The sequence below is a fragment of the Petaurus breviceps genome, unplaced genomic scaffold, assembly GCF_028583685.1.
Source record: "Petaurus breviceps papuanus isolate PSGF00001 unplaced genomic scaffold, PetGlider_PUasm1.0 186, whole genome shotgun sequence".
NCBI classification, from domain to species: Eukaryota; Metazoa; Chordata; class Mammalia; order Diprotodontia; family Petauridae; genus Petaurus; species Petaurus breviceps.
Genome location: NW_027185798.1, coordinates 41,646,256 through 41,667,866, shown reverse-complemented (window position 1 = coordinate 41,667,866; position 21,611 = coordinate 41,646,256). Strand labels below are relative to the sequence as shown.

Genomic DNA, 21,611 nt, shown 5'->3' with positions numbered 1-21,611 from the left:
AACCTTAACAGAAAGTCATCCGATTTCTGCCTGAAGATTCTAAGTAATAAGGAGTCTTCTATTTGTCATTGACCCAACCCCTTGTCAGAGAATTCTTAAGTGACAGAAAGATCTTCCTTACACGAGATCAAAATCTGTTTCTTCTCTTAATTTACTCTAGATCTCGACAACAGGGGCTGTTTTCTGCCTTTCTCTGTATCCTCAGCCCTGAGCACAATGCCTGGCACATCTCAGGTACTTAATAAATGATTGTGGACTTATGTTTACAACTAGTACTGCTGCTGCTGCTACGACAACAACTGCTACTACCACAATATCAAGGTTTATGGTTTGCATCCCAAAAAAACCCACTACAAGGCAGGTACTAACATTTTTATTTTACAGATGAGGAGAGATTCAAGAGTGTTTTAGTGACATGTTCACTGCACACAGATAGATGGAATTACATCAGCATTTAAACCCAAGTTTTCCCTCTGAGGCAACCAGATAACACAGTAGCAAAACACTAGACCTGGAGTTAGAAAAAACTAAGTTGAAATAAAGCCTCAGACAACAGCTGTGTGAACCTGGGCAAATCACTTGACCTCTGTCTGCCTCATTTACCTCAACTGTAAAATGAAAAATGTAAAAAAAACTTACATGCCAGGGATGCTAGGCTGATCGAGTAAGACAATATTTGTGAGGCTCTTAACATTATGCTTGGAATATAATAGATACTTAATAAATGCTTATTTATTGTCCTGGGTAAAAATCTAGTAAGTCATTTTACTTCTAAGGAAAACGCTACTCCTCATATGCCTGTACAACTTAACCACTTTCCTCTGGAAATAGGCTGGGCATATATCTAGCTAAATATTTAAGGACTCTGTCAGAATGAGAATTAAAAGATATTTGTAAAACTGTATAAAAGGCTCCTACAGGGAGGCTAGGTGGCGCAGTGAATAGAGCACTGGCCCTGGAGTCAGGAGGATCCAAGTTCAAATTCGGCCTCAAACACTTAATACTTACTAGCTGTGTGAAAGTCACTTAACCCCAACTGCCCTGCCTTCCCCCCTCCAAAAAGCTAAAAAATAAAAAAAAAAAAAAATAATGTCAATCTAAATAGCTAGAATGGGAAATTAGCTAGAATAGGAGAGATTAAAATATAATAAAACTCATAGGCATGCAAATAGCACTTATGGGCTAATTTTCATGAAAAATAAGTTAATGGTAAAATGAGGATCAGTAGTGCAATTAAAATGAATGAAAGTATGCTCCAGGTTTATTATGTACCAAGCACAGGGCTAAACATGTTGGGGATACAAATATAAATGAGACAGAAATTTTTAAAATGAAAATTTTTAAAGTATTTTATGTGTTCAAAGAAGCCTTTGGAATTATGCTTTTGCAACTCCCACAAAAGCTTGTCCTATAGGTAAGAGAATGCTGAGGAGATTCCAGCTCTAGACCTTTTTTTTTAGGTGTAGCATTGGCCAAGTTATAATCTCTCTACATTTCTATCCTTTCATCTGTAAAATAAGAAGGATGGACCAAGTGGTTTCCAAGATTGCTCTGAACTCTAAAACTATGAGTTGTGTTCACAGTAACAGCAGATACCCCAAATTGACAAAGTCCTCACCCAAATTGACCACATTCTTTGCCCAGAAGGTAGGATCACAATGGAAACGTATGGCTCCATTAGCAGCTGGAACAGGATCACAGCGGGCTTTCAAAATATGGCGTAACTGAAAAGTAATCTTGGAGGAGAGAGGGCAGGGTCATTAGTCTGGACCCTGAGACACGACACAGACATGACACAGACACGACACAGACATGACCCAGATACAAAGACCCAGACACAACCCAGACATAGGATGAATGCCGCCTCCCGGCAGCTAGCACAGTACACAGGCTGAAGTGCCAGGGCCTAGCATCTGGCAGTGAAGTGCCTGCAGGGCCAGAGCCTCACCAGTCGTTTGCTGTACAGCAATGCTGTGCTGCTGCCACTTGCGATTGCCCAGTTGGTGAAGTTCATGACATGCTTCACTTGCCGTGAAAGTCCCGTGATGTCATTCTGCTGCTGTATCAATTTCATCTGCCTTTCCTTGGTAACATTCTGCAACAGAATAGGAGCTCACCTAAAGAATTTTCTCTGGAAAGTCAGTCATGTCCCAGAAGCCATTTATAATACCACATACTTTACTGGCACAGGTATGAGCTGAAAAACATCACCCAAGATCAAGTAATCTGACAATAACCAGAAAAATGTATTGCTGAAATTTAAAGAACCTGAGGTGGTAATATAGACTATTCCATGTAGGGTAGATTCAAACCACTATAAAGTCTATCATTAAAATAAAGTTTGTTGGATTCCCTCCCCCCAACATTCTACCCGCCTTCCTTGTAGACAAGAGCACTGGATTCAAAATTTAAGATTTAGGTTCAAATACCACTTTAGACTTTCACTAAATACGTGAATCTGGAGAAGTCATAATTTCTCAAAACATCATTCTCCACAAATGAAAAATAGGCATAATAATAGCTGAGGCACTTATCTCACTAGGTTCTGTGAGGAATCAATAAGAATATATGTGAAGTGCTTTGAAAATCATAATGCATAATGCTTTGTGTTTATTATTATTATTAAATTTTGAACATAAAGAACTGATTAAGGAGGGCAGATTCCTACTGAGACTACAAGACCAGGGTAATGTTGCAGATGTAATACATTTAAGATTCCAGGAAATTATATGACAAAAATCTGTCAAGCTACACCAGTGGAAAAGCATATAAGTTAGAAAAATATGTATTAGGTGTTAGAGCCTTTAGAGGATTTAAGATTCATCATTGATGGGTTAGTGTCAACTTACCTAGCAGAGAGCTTCCAGGGATGTGTCCTTTGCTATATATGATTCATCATTTTAAACAATTACTTTGTTTTAGCATAGATGATGCTCTATCTAAACGGTTAGTGACAAGATGTTTGAAGGGAAAGGTTAATATAACAGATGACAGATTTCATATCCAAAAGGATCTTAATAAGGTAAAACTGCCCTATGTTTTCCTTTTTTTTTTTTTGAGGGGGGAGGGCAGGGTAATTGGAGTTAAGTGACTTGCCAAAGGTCACACAGCTAGTTAAGTGTCTGAGGCTGAATTTGAACTCAGGTCCTCCTGACTCCAGGACTAGTGCTCTATTCACTGTGTCACCTAGCCGCTCCCTGCCCTACACTTTCAAAAGGTCAACTTTACATGTGCAAGATAATGCCACTATAGCTTTTGAAAAGCTTTAGAGGCTTTAGAAAACTTTATAAGCTCAATAGGACAACAGTGGGTAACATTGCAGGAAAAAGAGTTTATGTTATAGTAGGCTATTTTGACTGCCAGGGGGCCAGAATCAGGGGCACAAAGAGGTCCACTATACTGTTTCCTGGCCTGTTCACAACTGGAGCACAGTGTTCAGCTATGGGCACATTTTATAGAGTCATCACAGTACAGTGAAAAGAGCACTGCATGTGGGTTCACACCACACTCTTCCTAGGCACCATGTATACCTGTGTGACTGTGAACAAGCCTCTTGACTGCTCTGGACCTCAGTTTCCTTAGGTGTTACCTGAGCAGCAGGTTATACAATCCCAGGTCTTTCCAATCCTAAACATATGATCCTTTGAATCTCAAAGAATTTTCAGGCTGAAAATTACTATTATAGAAGTCTCAATTAGTGAATTTGGATGATTATTTCACTATAATGGGTTTTACATATATCTAGAAAAAGGGCAAATTTCAAAAGTTAAAAGTATAGAGTTAGAAAATTTCCAGCAAAGGAAAAGTGAATTGTGTGTTGGAAAACAATGCCTTCAGTTAGCAGAACAAGATGAAGTGGTTCATAGGACTTAGAGCTAGGAACATTCCTGGATCACCTACTGAACTCTGACCATTTCCCAAATATGGAAACTAAGGCCTAGTGTCCTTAAGTAATTTACCTAAGCTGACAAAGGTAATAAGTAACAGAGTTAGAATTACTATTGGGGGATGAACCTGTGTTCTTTCCACTATATTTAGTTCATGTTTATGATGAATTATTATTTATGAAGCATCTAAATATACTCTTGCTCTCTGTATTCACCTTCCCAATGAGGAAAAAATATCATCTAGCGGTTTGTCACAACTTAATCTTAACAAACTTCTCAGAGAGGATTCTGGGAAGATGGCAGAGTAGGTCAGAAAATTCCAAACTCTCAAGATCTTCCCCCACAAAAGAGTTAAAATAGCACCTTAAGCAAACAAAGTGTGGGCGGAGACAAACAAGAACTGGGCAAAAGAGAGGTCCTCCAGGGACAGTTTGAGAAGATCAAAAAGAAAAATCCCGCCATAAAGTTTGATCCCTGTGAAGAGTAAACACCTCTAGGCTAGTTTCCATTTTAACAGCAAGTGGCTAAAAGCTGGAAGTCCCGGGGTTAGTTGATTTGAGAGGCTGCCTCAGCCCTAGCCACCTAAGTTTCACCCCTGGGAAAGTGAGGGGAGGTGGGTGTATGAGCCCAGGAAGATCAAGGGAACCTCTGCTGATAAAGAACACCAGACCCAGCTGTGCTGTGAAGAGTGATGGGGGCCAGAATGAACCAGGCACATGCCTGGTGAGTGAAGAAGCAGTGGGGCAGAAAATCCCTGGCTGTGCGCACTTACAGGAGGCTGGAGGTTTGGCTTTGGTTACAGGCTAAAGAGAACTAAAGATCTAGGGCAAGAGGCACTATTCTCCATACCCCAGGTTAGAGGTGACTACAAACAACTAAGCTAACAACACACCCACCCACCCACCTACCCACCCACCCACATTACACAGGCAAAGGAAAAAGAATCCAACTATAGAAACCTATTATGGGAATAGAGATGACCAGGATTCATCTTCAGAGGAGGAACTGAAGTAAAGAAACCCCCAAAGAGTAACGTTAAATGGTCACCTGCCCAAAAAGAATTTATAGAAGACCTTTAAAAAGACTTTAAAAATCAAATGACAGAGATGGAGGAAAAACTAAAAAAGAAAATAAGAATAATCCAAGAAAAACAGGAAGGGTATGAAAGGAAAGTCAACCAATTAGAAAAGGAGATCCAGAATCCTAATGAAGAAAGTGACACCTGGAAAATTAGAATTAGTGAAGTCAGTGAAATTAGAAAGATTCGAAATTAGAAGAAATCAGGACATGATTAAACAAAATATGAATAATGGAAAAAAAACAGGAGAGTGAAACATTTTATAAGAAAAACAACGGATTTAGAAAATAAATCAAGAAGAGAAAATATAAAAATAATTGGACTAACTGAAAGTTATGATCAAAAAAAGAACCTTGATACAATAATACAAGAAATAATTAAAGAAAATTGTCCTGAAGTATTAGAACAAGGGGGGAAAGTACATGTAGAAAAATTCCATTGATCCTTAAAAGAGATCCTATGAGGAAAACTCACAGGAATATCACAGTCAAATCCCAAAATCAAGGCAAAATTATTAAAAGCATCAAGATCGAAACAATTTAAATATGATGGTGCCACAATTAGTATTACACAAGACCTAGCAGCAGAAACATTAAAGGACTGCAGGTTGGGATATAACATATTAAACAGCAAAAGAACTGGGGCTCCAGCCAAAAATATCATACCCTGCAAAGTTAACTATCATCTTGAACGAAAAAAAAAATGGACATTTGATAAGCTTTCAGATTTTCAAGACTTTGTTTAAAAAAAAAAACATCTGAACTTATTAGACAATTCGACATACAAGAACCAATATAACTGGCCATGTAACCTTGAGCAAGTTACTTAACCTCAATTGCTTAAAAAAAATATATATAAATATAAGGTAAAAGATTGACCCATAAGGACAGACTGTTTACTTTTTATATAAGTAAAATGTAAAACTTATGTCTAAGATTCTTACTAACAATTGGGTAGTTTATAAGAAAGACTGGGGAGAACCTGAGCATGATATGAATTTAAAAAATAAAACCATTTAGGAACAGCTAAAGTGAGTAGTTATTTTATACAAATGAGTTGCAAAAGGAAGAACTGATACATAGTAGAATTAGATGGGGGAGGAGGGCTGGCAGTTCTGGCAATCTACTTTCATTGGGAATGGGTGTAAGAGGAAACAATACATATATATTTAGAAGAGTATAGAAGTCTTCTAAATTCAGAAGAAATAAAATGGTAGGTGCATAGGGAGGGGGGAGAGGATAAGGGAGGAATCTTTAGAGGGTAGGGTGAGAGAATAGATAGGGTGTTTAGATTTATGGGAATGGGAGGTCAGGGGAGGGATCCTTGGAGGGGGGTAGCAAGTCATTGGAAGGCAAGGTAGTGGGTAAAAATAAAGTAGAGGAGGCAGGAGGCATAGGAAACAAGAGATATGCATATACATATAAACAAAGATCAGGAGTAGAATAGGTTTGGGAATGTATATGTCTACATATGTATGTAGATATGTACATGCATATATCCACAGCTATAAAGAAATATATCTCAACTTTATTGTGGCCTTCTGGGGGGGAAGGGTGAAAAAAAGAACAAAGTAAAAAAGGGCACAGTAGAGAACAAAAGAAAACTCACAAGGAAGCAAAGAAAAGATGGACAACGCATATTATTTATCATATAGGCTTCCTTGAAAATTTATCGTTACATATTTTGAATCCTCTTGTGTTCTGCAATGCACATGACAAGCTTTTATTTCTTTCTAACTTTGTATTTAAGTTCCAATATTTAAGTTATATGATATGTTTTTGTTTCTTTTTTAAAAATTCTCTGTGTTCTACCGTTTGAGTCTAAAATAAAATTTCAGAAGGAAAAAAACCAACTTCTCATCAAAAAGTTCCAACTTGGCTTGCTGGGTAAATTTCCCGGAGGGTAATTAATGTCTAATTTGGTGGACATTAAAAAGAAAAACAGAAGTACACTTTGCACCCAAATTTGTTGGAATACATATATAAAACACATATAACACCCACAAGAGAAGGCTATGTGGTAGATTTATTACCTATTACAAATAATAAAGAAGAGATAAATAAAAAGAACAACAGGACTCAGGGTATGGGAGGTTCTAGTCTTGGTCTTGCCACTGACTAGTGAGTTATGACATGTTAGTCAAGTTACTTAAAGTCATTAAGCCTATGGTTTCTTATCAAGAAAAATGAGGGAGTTAATTAGCTAGATGAATCCTAAGGTTTCTTCCTTAGAAAGCAAGCCTTGATTACTTTTTGACCCTGAAATCCATTACAAACATCAACTGACCGTTATGCATACGTGGTAGGGGAAAGAAAGGTACCAAAATATAGAGGCTAGTCTCAAGTTGGTGTTTCAGCGGAAAAAATTTTAAGTCCTACAGAAGCTAAAAACAGTAACATCGTGATAGTCCATTATGCTAAACACAGAATTTTAACAATAACTATTTCCCCCATTCTTTCCATTTTATCTCACTGTGTTAAGCATTCTACTTTGCCCTACAGAGATAAGGGTGAAGGAAAAATCCTGTCATAGAGGACTTTGGGGTAAGTATTAATGGAATCTGAGAGTCAGTATTTGAATTTAAGTACTGGCAATTTTGGTAAAATATGCCATCTATTACCTGTGCATTTAGAGCAACAAGTTCAATCTGTACATGTTACATTTGAAATATGCACAATATTAATCTGCTCTTGGGATAACAGTAACCAATGATTATGCATGAACAATCAGAAAAACATTTGAGAGGTGGGATATTACTATTTGGAAATATGTACTTGACACCAATGGCACAAACATAACAAAAAACTTAGATTAATTTGGAAAATTACATTTTATATTGAATTACCGAGAATGTAAAAGATGTCAAAAGAAATACCACAAATGACTCAAGCAAAATTATGAAACCCAATATACTTCCATATGAAAGAGAATCAGTTGAAGCCCCTTACTGGCACAGAAGCAAGGAATTTTTATTAAAGACTTGCCTTTTTTTTTTCCCAAAAGAATAATTTGTCTAACATTTTACCTAATCTCCAGTCAAATAAGCACTTTTTTTCAGTCCCAAAGCATGTCTGTCTCTCTATACTTTATGCTTTAAAGTCAACAAATTTAAAGTACTAGGAATTTGTTTTCTACAAATTACAATTACATCTTTTATCCTCACACTCCCAATACATTTAATGAGAAATTTTAATGAACATCTGAAACAGCTGAATGAGCAAGAGAAACTTTTTTTTAGCTTTTAAACCATACCTCTAGCTGTTGTAAGAGAGACTTGCCCTTCTTATTTATTTCATTGATGAGAGTGAAAATGGCCACTTTAATTTCCTGTTCTACTCGTTTGTTAGTTTCATTTACTTCTTTTATCCTGAATAAGAGAAATACATCATTAGGTTATAAATTTCTCCTATATCCCTGAATCAGTCAATGATCCAGAAATTTACTCAGTCAGGTGCTTAATTAAGTCCTGTGTTATGTGGAACTAGCTCAAATGTTTTAGCACAATTGACCAGTCAATTCATTCTAAATGGTTTATACCAACTGTGTGTATAGACAAGCAGATGAATTGACTATATACTCATCTGAAACAACTTCATGAATTTACATATCAAAAGTATAGCTAACAGTGAAACTTTTAAAAAACCACTTGTGTTAATGGCCACTTTTCTCTAGACAGCAATCAGCTCAAGCCATTATGATTCATACTACTATCTATAGTTTTATGGTAGAGAGATTTGGATTTGGAGTCAGGAAAATGGGTTTTAAATCCCTCTTCAAAGACTATTTCCCATTTAACTTCTCTTATTGAGTTTCCTCATCTGTAAAGCTGGGGGGGGGGGGTAAGCTCAGCTAATATCAGGGCATATATCATAGAACTGCCGTATCAAATGAGAAAACACATATAAAGAATTCTGCAAAACTACAAGCACCACATAAATGTAAGCTATGAATACTAACACAAACAATAACCTGGTATTAGATTTTAACATTAAACCTCCCAAACATCGGACATGACTGACCTAGCTAGAAAACAAGTAGATGATCTGACAAAAAGACTTTGGGATTTTAGCAATTCAAGTTCAGTGATGCAACAGCATACTGTGGAAGGAAAAAAGAGAATTAAGAACTTAGTGGCACATTAAAGGAGTAGTACTCAGTGTGAGGGAGGTATATTCCATTCTAGGCAAAATATTTGAAAAAGAATATTTATGTTCAGGCAAGTAAGCAGCATTAAATGTCTCAAAATCATGCCATCAGAAGTTTAGTTAAACAATTTTGGAATGTTTAGCTTAAAAGAAAAAACTTAAGGGGAGACATGATAGTCTTCAAATCCTTCAAATATCCATGAAGGATTATCATATGGAAGAGGGTTTAAATTTGTTCTGCTTGGCCTGGTATGCAGAACTAGATCATTGAGAGAAAATTACAAGGAGGCATCATTTACCTTAATATCAGGATGAACTTCCTAACAATCAAAAGCTATCCAAAAATGGAATGGCCTGCCTAAGAAATTGGTGGGTTTCCTAAGCAAAAGTTAGATAACCATCATTAGTTACAAAGCCTGTTTAAATTCTAATTTAAGAATAAGGTAAAGATAAATAACAAAATGGATAGAATCTGCAAAAGCCTATATTATTTTAACCTGTATCATCACTTGTAGGCAACCAGTTCCATTTATTTACTAAATACTGTGAAAAGTATTAGTTTCTTTCATTCTTCTTAAATTTACAAATAATAAATTTCAAGGATTGATCCTTTTCCTACAATTTCAGGATGTGACGAAAAATCCACTGAGAAATTAAAATTCTACTTTGAACCCGATTCTGTACTGTACCGACTGCATATTGTAACTGATTCTGTATCTGCTTAAGACCCCTTTCTATATCCTTGAGTTGAGCTCAAGAATTCAGGTTCCCCTCTGAGGTAAAGTTATAATTAATGGTTAAAACTGTTATCTAAAATACCTTCAGTTCCTGGAAAAATTCCAAGACATCTGTTTGTTATCTTTAAAGGCCTACAAGTTGATGTGGTATACTTCCACAAGGTATATTGTCCATCCTTGCCTGTCCTTGTACAACTAGGGAGGGTCTTATCTCCCTAATGAACCTGCTTAGGAGCCAGGAAGTCTGCTATTTCTGCTCCACTAACAATATCATCAGGTTGCAGATGAGTCCTATAAATAATCAAGCATTCCTTAATGACAGAGATGAGTGGTTTCTAGACCCACTTGGGTGCCAGCCTGCTTTCCTTGATGTAATCAATCATGTTGTCCTCACCCCCATGATGTGGTCTACTTTGTAATCAATAGTATTGTCTTCCCTATGTACCCAACTTTGTTCTTTGTTCACTCCTATTTCCCAAAACCATACAAAAATTAGTAAGCCCCATCTTGTGGTTTTTAATTAGGCCACTGATCCAATATACTGGTTACTGCTAGCCTAATAAAATTGATAATGCTTGAAACCTTGTCTCTCAGTTTACCTAAATTTTCAAACTTAATACCATAGTCACCTTATTCATACTTTATAATTTATAGGTATTGAGTCAATTCACTTTGGGTCTTCATTGTCTCAGACTGAAGAGTCCTAATCCTTTTAATCTACCAATACATTAACTCTTCCCCATGGTACTTAATGTTTTAGGAGAATAATAAGAAGTGACTTTTCAGATGGTCTTAAATGTGGGCTAACTACAATACCAATATTTTTCTCCCCAGGGCGGAGGCTAGCAACAATAGTGCATTTTAAGAAGTTCTTATATGGATTTCAGACTCAGGCTTTTCTTTGCAATTTTCTAATATAAAACTCACTAAAGGAGTACAAAAATTTTTGTTATATTATTAAATGTTTTATTTAGAATCATAATATCCTAAAACTCTGATGAGAGATCTCACCTCAGAATATAATTCAAATGTATGAATACAATGAATTTGAATATATTCAAATAAATGAATTCAAACATATGCTTATTCATAAACATGCTAAAAGACAATGAAACCAGAGATTAGTATTTTATAATCTGATTAGGAGTAAAATATGACCCTACATGATAAACTTACCTATTCTGTACTTGAGTTGCAGCAAAATGAACATAATTTTTCTTTTCAAGAAGCTTTGCTAATAAATTCTCAATTGCACCCTTCTGGTTTTGAAATGCTTCTTCCAAAAACTGGTACCTTTGAAATTAGGACAGATGCATTTAGAAGTGAATTTCATAATACATTAAAACAACAATTGATTCCAAAATTATACAAACTTCAATACCAAAAAAAAAAAGGCAAAAGGGATTCTACCAAATTTATTTTATAATACAAATATGGTTTAAATACCTAAACCAGGGAGTCAAAACAATAGGGAAAAAAAACTACAGACCAGCATTCCTAATGAATGTTAATGTACAAAATAAAATATTATTGGCCAAAAAGTTACAGCAATATAATACTAAGATTTTACACTAAGATAAGATTGGAGTTACAAGAAGAATTCGGGGTCAATTTAATATTAGGCAACCTATAAATATAATTGAACACAATAATAAAAACAACAAAAACATTAAGATATATCAACAAAAGCAGAAAATGATTTTTGACAAAATAAAATGCCTAGCTCTGTTAAAACAAATTAAACAAACAAAAAACAGACTTTTGGAGGTGAAGCCAAATTGGTGGAGTAAAGAAAGTGTTCAGCTGAGTTCTCCCAACATTACCCTCCAAAAAACTTTAAAGTAACATCTCAAATGGAATTCTAGAGGGGCAGAGCTAACAAACAGAGTGAGACATTCTTCCAATCCAAGGCATTATGGTAGGTCAGAAAGAGAGATCTGTGACACAGGGGACAAGGTTGGGCCACAGCCCATGTGAATAAAACATCAGTGCTGTGTCTAGGTGGCGGTGACAGAAGCTGCAGTAGCTTTGGGAGTTCTCAAGCCAGAGCTGCTAAAGGTAACCTGGCAAGTGGAAAGGGATTTCAGGCTCTGTGCTAGCACTGGACATGGGACCAGATGCTATCTGGCAATCCCATTACCTACACTCATTAATGAGTCATCGTTTCAAAGGCAGAGAGGAGCACTTTTGGTCATGAGGGAGTGAGGGGCAGGTATAACTTGTAACCCCAAGGGATTGGGGGTCCTTCCAGGACCTTTCCAGGACCAGAGTGCAGACCAGGAGAGCAATCACCACACCAACTTGGAAGCACCAAAACCTTCTAGACCTCCAGAATTAGCTCTGAAAATAGCAGTGAGGAAAAAGCCTGAAGCTTAATTGCCACCCACATGCCAGGAACAGAGTCCAACATCGACAAGCTACTACTGCTTCTGTCATCACCACCCAGACTCATCACTGATTACTCACATGGGTTCTGACTTGGCGTTGTCCCCTGTGTCACAGATCTCTCTTTCTGACCTATAATGTCTTGGACTGGAAGAATGTCTCACTCTGTTGGCTCTGACCTTCCAGAATTCCATTTGAGATGTTATTTTAAAATGAGCAACAAAAAAAGAACCTGACTATAAAAAGCTACCATGCTAACAGTGAAGATATAAACTCAGAAGACAATGATGTCAAAAACAAGCTTAAATAATGTCTCAAAGGAAAAATATGAACTGGACACAAGCCTAACAAGAAGTCCTGGGAGAGCTAAAAAAAATTATTTTAAAAATCAAATAAGGATGACAGAGAAGAAATTAGGTTAAAAAAAAGGAAGAAAGTTATGAAAATAAAATTAATAGTTCTCAAATGAGGCATAAAATATATTGAAGAAAATAACACTTTAAAAAACAGAATTGACCTAATAGAAAAAGAGGTTCAAAAGCTCACTGAAGAAAATACTTCCTTAAAAAATTAAAATTGGGTAAGTGGAAGATAATGACTTCATGGACATTAAGAAACAATAAAACAAAATCAAAAGAATGAAAAAATAGAAGAAAATGAGAAATATCCTATTAGAAAAACTGACCTGGAAAATAGATCAAGGGCAGATAATTTAAGATTATTGTATTACCTGAAAGCCACGATTAAAGAAAAAAGACTACACATCACATTCAAGAAATTGCCAAATTATTGCCCTGATATCTGAGATCCAGACAGTAAAACAGAAACTGAAAGAATCCACTGGTCACCTGAAAGAAATCCCAAAACAAAAATTTCCAGGAACATTATAGCCAAATTCAAGAGTTCTCAGGTCAAAGTCAAAAGATTACAAGCAACCAGAAAGAAATCATTCAAATAATGTGGAGTCACAGTAAGGATCACACAAGATTTAGCAGCTACCATATTAAAAAAGTAGAGGGCATGGAATATAATGTTCTGGAGGGCAAAAGAACGAGGTTTACAAACAAGGATAAGCTACCCAGTAAAACTAAATGTAATTTTTCAGGGAGAAAAATGGAAATTTAATGAAATGGACTTTGGACCATTCCTGATGAAAAGACTAGAGTCCTAGAAAAAAACCTAACATTCAAACACAAAACTTAAGAGAAGCATAAAAAAGGGGGCAGCCAGGTGGCGCAGTGAGTAAGAGTGCCGGCCCCGGTGTCAGGAGACCCGGGATCAGTTCCAGCCTCAGATACTTGGCACCCACACCAAATAACTGGCCATGTAACCTTGAACAAATTACTTAACCCCAATTGCTTTAAAAAAAAAAAAAGAGAGAAGCATAAAAAAGTAAACATGAAAGAGAAATCTTAAGGGACTCAATGAGTTTAAACTGTTTATATTCTTACACAGGCAGTTAAAAGGATCCTACAAAGAAACAAGGAACAAAAGTGAATCAATTATACACAGAAATAGGGAGTAAGAATGAGTCGATTATATCAGGATGACATGAAATAAAAGATAGGTGAAAAAGAGTAATGTTCTTGGAGAAGGCAGAAAATTATCTCACATAAAAGAGAAAAGGAAAAGCTTTTTACACTGGAGGGGAAAATATCAGGCAGGGGTACAGTCAAAAATACTTGAACCTCACTCATATCTAAATTGGTATAAAGAGGGAAAAACCATATATATACTCAATTGGTGATACAAACCTATTTTACACAACAGGGAAGTTAAGAGGTAAAGGGGAAAAGAGAAAGGAGTGACAAAAGGGCAAATAAAAGAAGGCAGTGGTGAGATGCAAAACATACTTTAGAGGAGGGACGGGGGGGGGGGGGAGAGAGAGAGAGAGAACAGACCTTTAGAAAAAACTGAAATAGAAAGAGTATATACCTTTTTTCTCAACTACTCATGGCACCTTCACAAAAAATGACCATGAATTAAGAGCATAAAAAACTCACAATAAACGCAGAAAAGCAGAAATATTAAATGCACTTTTCCCAGACCAGTTTCAGACTAGTTTTTCTAGTGTTCTAGCACAGCAATTAACAGAGCCTTTCTTACAATGATAAGTATTTTTTTATCTAAAATCAAGACTATGTATTATCTGTAATGGAGATAAATTTAAAGCCTCCCCAATAAGATTAGGGGTTAAGTAAGGACTCCCATTATCACTACTATTATTCAATATTGTAGTAGAAAGTTTACCTATAACAATAAGACAAGAAAAAGAAATTAGAGGAATAAAAATAGATAATGAGAAAACAAAACTATCACTCTTTGCAGGTGATATGATGGTATATTTAGAGAATAGACTCAAAAACTAGCTGAAATAATTAGCAACGTCAGCAAAGCTGCACAATATAAAATAAATCTGCATAAATCATCAACATTTCTATATGTTACCAATAAAGCCTAGCAGGAAGAAATTGAAAGAGAAATTCCATTAAAAATAACAGCAGATAATACATAAAATACTTGGAAACCTACCTGCCAAGACAATACAAACACAACTGTAGAACATTTTTCATAGAAATAAAGAAATACAAGCAATAAGAAAAATATTACTCATGTGTAGGCTGAGGCAATATAATCAAAATGACAATTCTACATAATTTACTTGTTCAGTGCCGTATCAATCCATCTACTAGAAAAAAAATTAAAAGAAAATTCATGTGAAATAACAAAAGGTCAAGAATATCAAGAGGAACAATGAATTAAACACCCCCAGGAGACAATATTCGGAGGACAGAGAGATCAGATACATGCCAAACTGTAGGAGTGCAGTACTAAGCCATAATGAGTACAGGATACTTGTGGCTGTCATGGAGAAAAGTCCCACAAATGCATACTGTGGGGAAGGTGGGATGCAGTCTACCTTCCTGTCCTTCAGCTGGATGAGAATATGCCAAATGAGGTCAAACCACAGTCCTTACTTTGAAGACTAGTGGTCTGGCAGTATCTGGCTTCTAATAGATGTTTACTCAATTGATATTGAATTAACATAGGCAGCTAGGTGGCATGGAGGATTAGTGATGAGTAGAGCACTGGACCTGGAGTCAGAAAGAACTGCATTCAAATCCAGCCTCACACACTTACTAGCTGTGTGACCTTGGACAAGTCTGTTAACTTTTTGCTTCAGTTTCCTCAACTGTGAAATTAGAATCATAATAGCACCTATCTCCCATAGTTGTTGTGAGAATAAAATGAAAAAAAAAATAAAAAGCACTTTGCAAACCCTAATAATGCATTCTATAAATACTAGTCATGATTATTAACTTAATTGATGGCTCTTTATAATGGCTTCAGGCAAGAAAATATCAAATGAAGTTGGTAATATGGTCAGACTATACAAATGAAGCTTCTAATCATGCATTTGTAAACTCATCCTCATTTGTAAACTCAGCCAGCAATCTATCACAAATTACATTTGAATAAATAACAAGGACTATAATGGATATAATTAAATTCAACAACTGAAAAAAGATTTCTCTGAATCACCAAGTATGCAAGGATGACAGGCCTTGGTAATGCTAGACTACTCCTATCAGCAACTATCACCAAAAACAATGTCTTTACTTTGCAAATACAGTAACATGCTTAGCTTGATAAGCACACACAAAAGATAAAAGCTTTAGAAGTCACTTACACTGCTAAATCTAAAGTGATAAAAGGATAGAAAACATATCTCCAGAGCAAAAATGAGTGGTGTCACATTACTGGTCAATGATGGTTGTACAGATTGGGCTATGTAAGCAAAAAGAGAAGTGGATGGCTTTGTCTGCTATCAAATGTCTACTGTTTCTAAGTTGCTGAGACTATAATGATTGCCCCCCTCACCTATCACATTTCCCTCCCCACCTCTAACAATCCTTACTGTAGGAATTTACATTCTATGTAAGGGATGGACAAGTGATAAAGCTTTCAAACATAAAAGAAACATAATTTAAGAAAAGAAAGGCACTGTGTGTGGGGGGGGGGTTGGGGGAGGGGGGTGCGCTTCCTCGAGAAATAGCACCAGGGAAAGCTTCACAGGTAGTTCCTGAAAATAAGCCTTGACAGTAAGAATTCTGGGACACAGAACTGACGAGAGAGTGCATTACTGGCATGAGGGACAGCTGGTGCCAACATATGGAGATTGGAAATGTAGAAATGATTTGGAGCAACAGCTCACATATCATCTGCTTATTTGAAATGTAGAGTGGGCAGAGGTGAATTAATATGAAATAATAGATGGAAAAGTAGGTCTGAACCAGATTATTAAGGAGAGTTTGTCTTTTGTCCTAGAGGAAATAGGGAGTCACTCAGTTGCTGTGAAGGGTAAATGACATGGGCAGAATCATTTGTCCTAGAAATATTTTGGCTTCCATTTGCTCAATTCTACTTTTTAAGTAATTATTTCTTCACTGAGCTTTTGTACCTCCCTTTCCATTTGGTCAATTCTATTTTTTAAGAAGCTTTTTTCTTCAATGAATTTTTGTGCCTCTTTTTCCATTTGGTCAACTATACTTTTAAGGCATTCTTCTCTTTACTATTTGGCCTAATATGTTTTTTAAGGTGTCATTCAGATTTTTTTAGTGTCTCTTCCACCAAGCTATTGACTCGTTTTTCATGATTTTCTTGCATTGATCTCATTTCTCTTCCCAATTTTTTTCACTATCTCAATTACTTGATTTTTAAAATTCTTTTTGAGCTCTTCCATGACCTGAGACAAATTCATATCTTTCTCAGAGGCTTTGGATGTAGGAGCATTGACTGTTACTGTCTTCTTTGTGTGTGTTCTTATCTTCCTTGTCACCACAGTAACTTTCTGTGGCTAGAGTTTTTATTCTGTTGTTTGCTCACTCATTGTTGAGGTGGGGCTCTGCTTTCAGGGTGGAGGGTACACTGTCCCAAGTTTCAGAGATACTTTGAGTGACCTATAAATTTTCAGTTCTTCCAAGGTGGTATGATCTAAGAGATGTGTTTACTACTCTCCTAGCCTATGTTCTGGTTTGTAAGTGATCACAAGCATTCTTTCCTGCCCTGGGGGGGGGGGGGTCCCCCCCACTGCACTGTGACCACAAGCTCTGGACTGTTAGTGTTCCTCCTTGCCCTGAGACTGCCACCTAGGTCTGAGACATGGATCCAAGTATGGGCAAAACAACAGAGTCCTGCCTCAGTACTAGCAAAGAGAATGCTGTAATTTCCTTCTGACCAGTTATTTGACCCTCTTACCATCTTTGGGCTGAGAGCTCCAGAAGCAGTCACTACTGCTGGTTCAGTGGCTCCCAAAGTCTGAGCCTATTTTGCTGGGCCAGGGCTGTGCTCCACCCTCACCCAGGTGTGACAGACTTTCTAAACTGTCTTTGGCATCTGTGGGCTGAGAGTTCTGGAATGTCACTGATTCAGTCACCCCCAGGCCTGCTTCTGGTTTGCTGGGGTCAATCTTCACTGGTATGGTCTGTGCTGGATTGCGCTCCTCTCTCATCCTGTCAACCCTTCCAAGTTATCTTACACTGGAAATTGGCTCACTCTGTCTTTTTGTGGTCCTGCCACTCTAGAATTTGTTTAGATCACCTAAAAATATTTTGGAAGCCCTATGGGAGCTGAATTAGAAAGGGAGGAAAATGAAAGCAGGGAGATCAAGTTAGGAGACTCATAACAGTCAAGGTATGAGATGATGAGGTCTTGAAAAAAAAGGCAATTAACTGGTCAGTAGAGATTCTTAGCAACTACATGGTGTAGTGCATAGAGTGCTGAGCCTGGAGTCAAGAAAATCTCTGTTCAAATCCAGCCTCAGCCACTTACTAGCTATGTGACCCACTTAATCTCTCTACGCCTTAATTTCTTCAACTATAAAACGGGTATAATAATATTACCAACTTCTAGGGTTGTTATGAGGATCAAATCAAAAAATATTTGTAAAATACTTAGCACAGGCACTTAATAAATGCTTATTCCCTCCCCTCTTCATAGATTCTTTTGGCAATATCATTTGGATAAACATGAATCAACAAAATTAAGACGTATTTATCTATTTTGAAAAGCCACAAAACTTCCATCTCTCTTCTTGAATGAATGTCCAAGTAGGACAGCACACCTGTATGTCCTTATTAGACTGATATATTTGAATGCACAGAATTTTTTAAATGGAAAGAATTCATTTTACCTTACCTATAATCTTTTTTTTGGAGGGGGGAGGAAGGGCAATTGTGGCTAAGTGACTTGCCCAAGGTCACACGGCTAGTGTTAAGTGTCTGAGGCCAGATTTGAACTCAGGTCCTCCTGATTCCAGCACCAGTGCTCTATTCATTGTGCCACCTAGCCACCCCCACCTTACCTATCATTTTAAATACATGAAACCAAAGCAAGAGTAGAAAATTTGAAAAGTGAGTTCTAAGGATGAGAGATTCAAGGCATGTCTGAAACCTCTATTTTGATTTTATTTGGCAAACAGTAGAACAGACACATGATACAAGGAGAAATAGGAGTATAATATTGGTGGCTGAGAGTAGTTAGGAGAATGCTACAAAGAAAATCAATCATAGTTGAGAACTACAATGCTAAGGAAGTACAATCTGCATTATAATTCAATGTTAGGTATGCTACGGGTTAGCAAACATCTGAGGTAACCATCCGTGCAACAAATTTTTAAATCAATCGATTGGCTTTTTTCCCCCTAACAGAAAAGGACCTTGGAATTTGTGTAATGGTTCAACAGGATGAATGTGTATGAAAAGCAGCTAATCTTGTTGAACATATACATTGTAAAGATAGATGCCTGTTCTTAGAAGAATATTAAACTTTAAGGAAAGGGATAATCTCATTCTTGTAAGTGAACCCCTTCTCTGTAAGTACAGATCATCACATCTCATTCTATATATTATTCTGTTCTATGTCTATAAATATAAACGCTGTGATCTTTAGCATATTCCACAAATATATGTATGTATACACATTATAAAACACACCCACACCCATATATTTCCATCATCTCACAGTCATTATATTGGCAGCAGAAGGATCAAAAAGGAAGTCGCATCTTAAAAATTACTTCAAGTCTATATGCATAGTTTGGGCCAGTTATCTCAATAGGCAGGCAGGTACAGTGTGAAAGATAAATGTGTATGCTTGCTGCTACTGTTATATTCCTTCTTCCTACTACTTGCAAGAACTCCTGGAGAACGGGGACAGTTTCTGCCTTTCCTTTCTAATTCTCAGAACTTAGCACAGTGCCTGGCACATAGTAAGTGCTTCATAAATGCCTGTTAACTGGTTGACTATTACTATTTCCTCTACCTTGAAAACTGTAGAGTTAAGTCCCAATCCTCTCCTGTTTCATATTCCTTAAGACAACACAAAGCAGATCCACTTCTGAAATGACAATGCAATATGCTGCCTCTCCATATACCCAACATACCAGAAGAAACAGTACAACAGAAATCTGAGGGGAGAAGGTTGTTTCCGAGTAAGTCAATTTATTAGCAAGGCTAGCAATTGCTGATAAAATAGGTCCAAGACCTCTTGAATAGGTACAAGGACACCATTTGGGAGTTCACACAGCATTATTATAGCCATAAAAGAGGAACAAAAATTACAAAATCTTAAGTAACATGGGCAGAATTGATTCCTATTGGCTTTGGTCAAAAATAGGGAACTGATACTCAGAAATTAAGGAACTGATCTGTTTATACAATCTTAAGCAATAAGCTTCTGAGAGGAACAGGGAACTCTAAATGGGGAACTACAACTTATTTCCCAGAACTGTCTCAGCCTAACATTTCCCAGAATTGTGTCAGCAAAGTATTTCCCCATAATTAAACATAATCATTTGATAAACAGCAAAGCAAGGCTTGGCTCATAAAATGAAGGATTACCACAATATGATGGGACTGAAATTTTAGCATACTACTTCTAAAGCTTGATTACATCTATACCAGAACAAGCTACATATATAGCTAAAATGGGCTTGATCCTCATACAGACTGGATCTTCATACATGTGACATCTGATTCAAAACAAGGAAAATTTTTTCACTGAAATCCTGTAGTCAGAGGCAGAATAAATTTGTCACAGGGAAGACTGACTGATAAAATGTACTTAATTAAAGTCACTGCGAACCTATCACTACTAAAAAATAAACTCAAAGGACATGTTCCATGTTCTATAATTAACTTAGTAGCCAGAGTCATACCAAGAAATTCTGACCTTTGGTGTAATCAAGAACCTTGGGGAAGAGACCTGAAGGCCAATGCTGAGCAGGCTGCTATAGCAGCTGCCATCTTCCTCAATCCCAGGATACAATGAGAATACTGTAGATAGCTGAGTAGGGCTGGCAAAAAAAAAAAATACATCCAACTAAATTTTAGTGCCCTGGAAAAAGCCCTGGTCTCTTCTGCCTAGATGCATGTTAGAAGAATCTCTGAATAGAATACACCAAAAGTTACTTATGTAGAAAATTAAGAAGAGAGAATATTAATCTTTTTATGAATAACCTCAAGCCGTCCTTCTTATTTTCTTTTTATTACTGACTAATCAAAGGGAATATCAAATATATTCATAAAGCCAGAATTTAAAACAGGACTAAAAGAGTTCACCAGAGAATCTACTCTGTTAACATTCTCCTCAAAAACAGTATAAAAGTCAGATATTAAAGGAACTAAAAGACCAAGAAGGATTCCTCAATGTATCAAAGGTTATGAGCAAATAGTTTTCATGAATAACTGCCAACTATAAAGAACTATTATGAGCTCCAAAATTAAAACTAAAATTGAAGTTCCTTTTACACGCAGGAGACTGGCAAAGATGGCAAAAGATGGGAATAATCAATGGAGGCTGGGCTACAGAAAAACAGTATAGTAATACACTATTGGATTAATCTAATCATTCTACAAAGATGAGGGAGAGAAGGAGAGGGTATGGGAGGAGAGATGATTGAAATATTCATATATTCAATGACCCAGATATCCCACTGGTAGGCAAATACTCCTAAGCAGGTCAAAGACAGAAAGGCTGGAATGGATAGAGGCAGACACAGACACGCATAAACAGTATCCCAAAAGTCTTAGTGTAGTTTTAACATATATATGCATGTAAATATGGGTGTCACATACCTATATAAAGAAAAAGAAATGGTTAAATAAACGGTAGCATATGAATGTAAAAAAATATTGTATGAATACATAAATACAAAGAAAAAGAAATGGTTAAATAAACAGTAGCATATGAATGTAAAAGAATGTATGAATACATAAAAATTCACATATACTTAAGACTTATGAATATAGATTTTTGAGCTGAGAGGGGACTTAGGAACATCTAGTCCAACAACCTGATTTTTATAAATGAGGAAACT

The 21,611-nt window shown here is 36.5% G+C and overlaps 1 protein-coding gene across 3 annotated transcripts in view; it reads right to left on the bottom strand.

Moving 5' to 3' along the window:
* Positions 1-21,611, bottom strand: part of TRIM33 (tripartite motif containing 33) — a 172,519-nt gene that overhangs the window by 36,501 nt on the left and 114,407 nt on the right. For all 3 annotated transcript variants that reach the window (XM_069090302.1, XM_069090303.1, XM_069090304.1), the window contains exons 5-8: positions 11,024-11,140; positions 8,218-8,332; positions 1,949-2,095; positions 1,619-1,736 (exon numbers count right to left, since the gene is read on the bottom strand). In XM_069090302.1, coding sequence (XP_068946403.1) covers positions 1,619-1,736; positions 1,949-2,095; positions 8,218-8,332; positions 11,024-11,140 — 497 coding nt within the window. The remainder of the gene's footprint in view (positions 1-1,618; positions 1,737-1,948; positions 2,096-8,217; positions 8,333-11,023; positions 11,141-21,611) is intronic.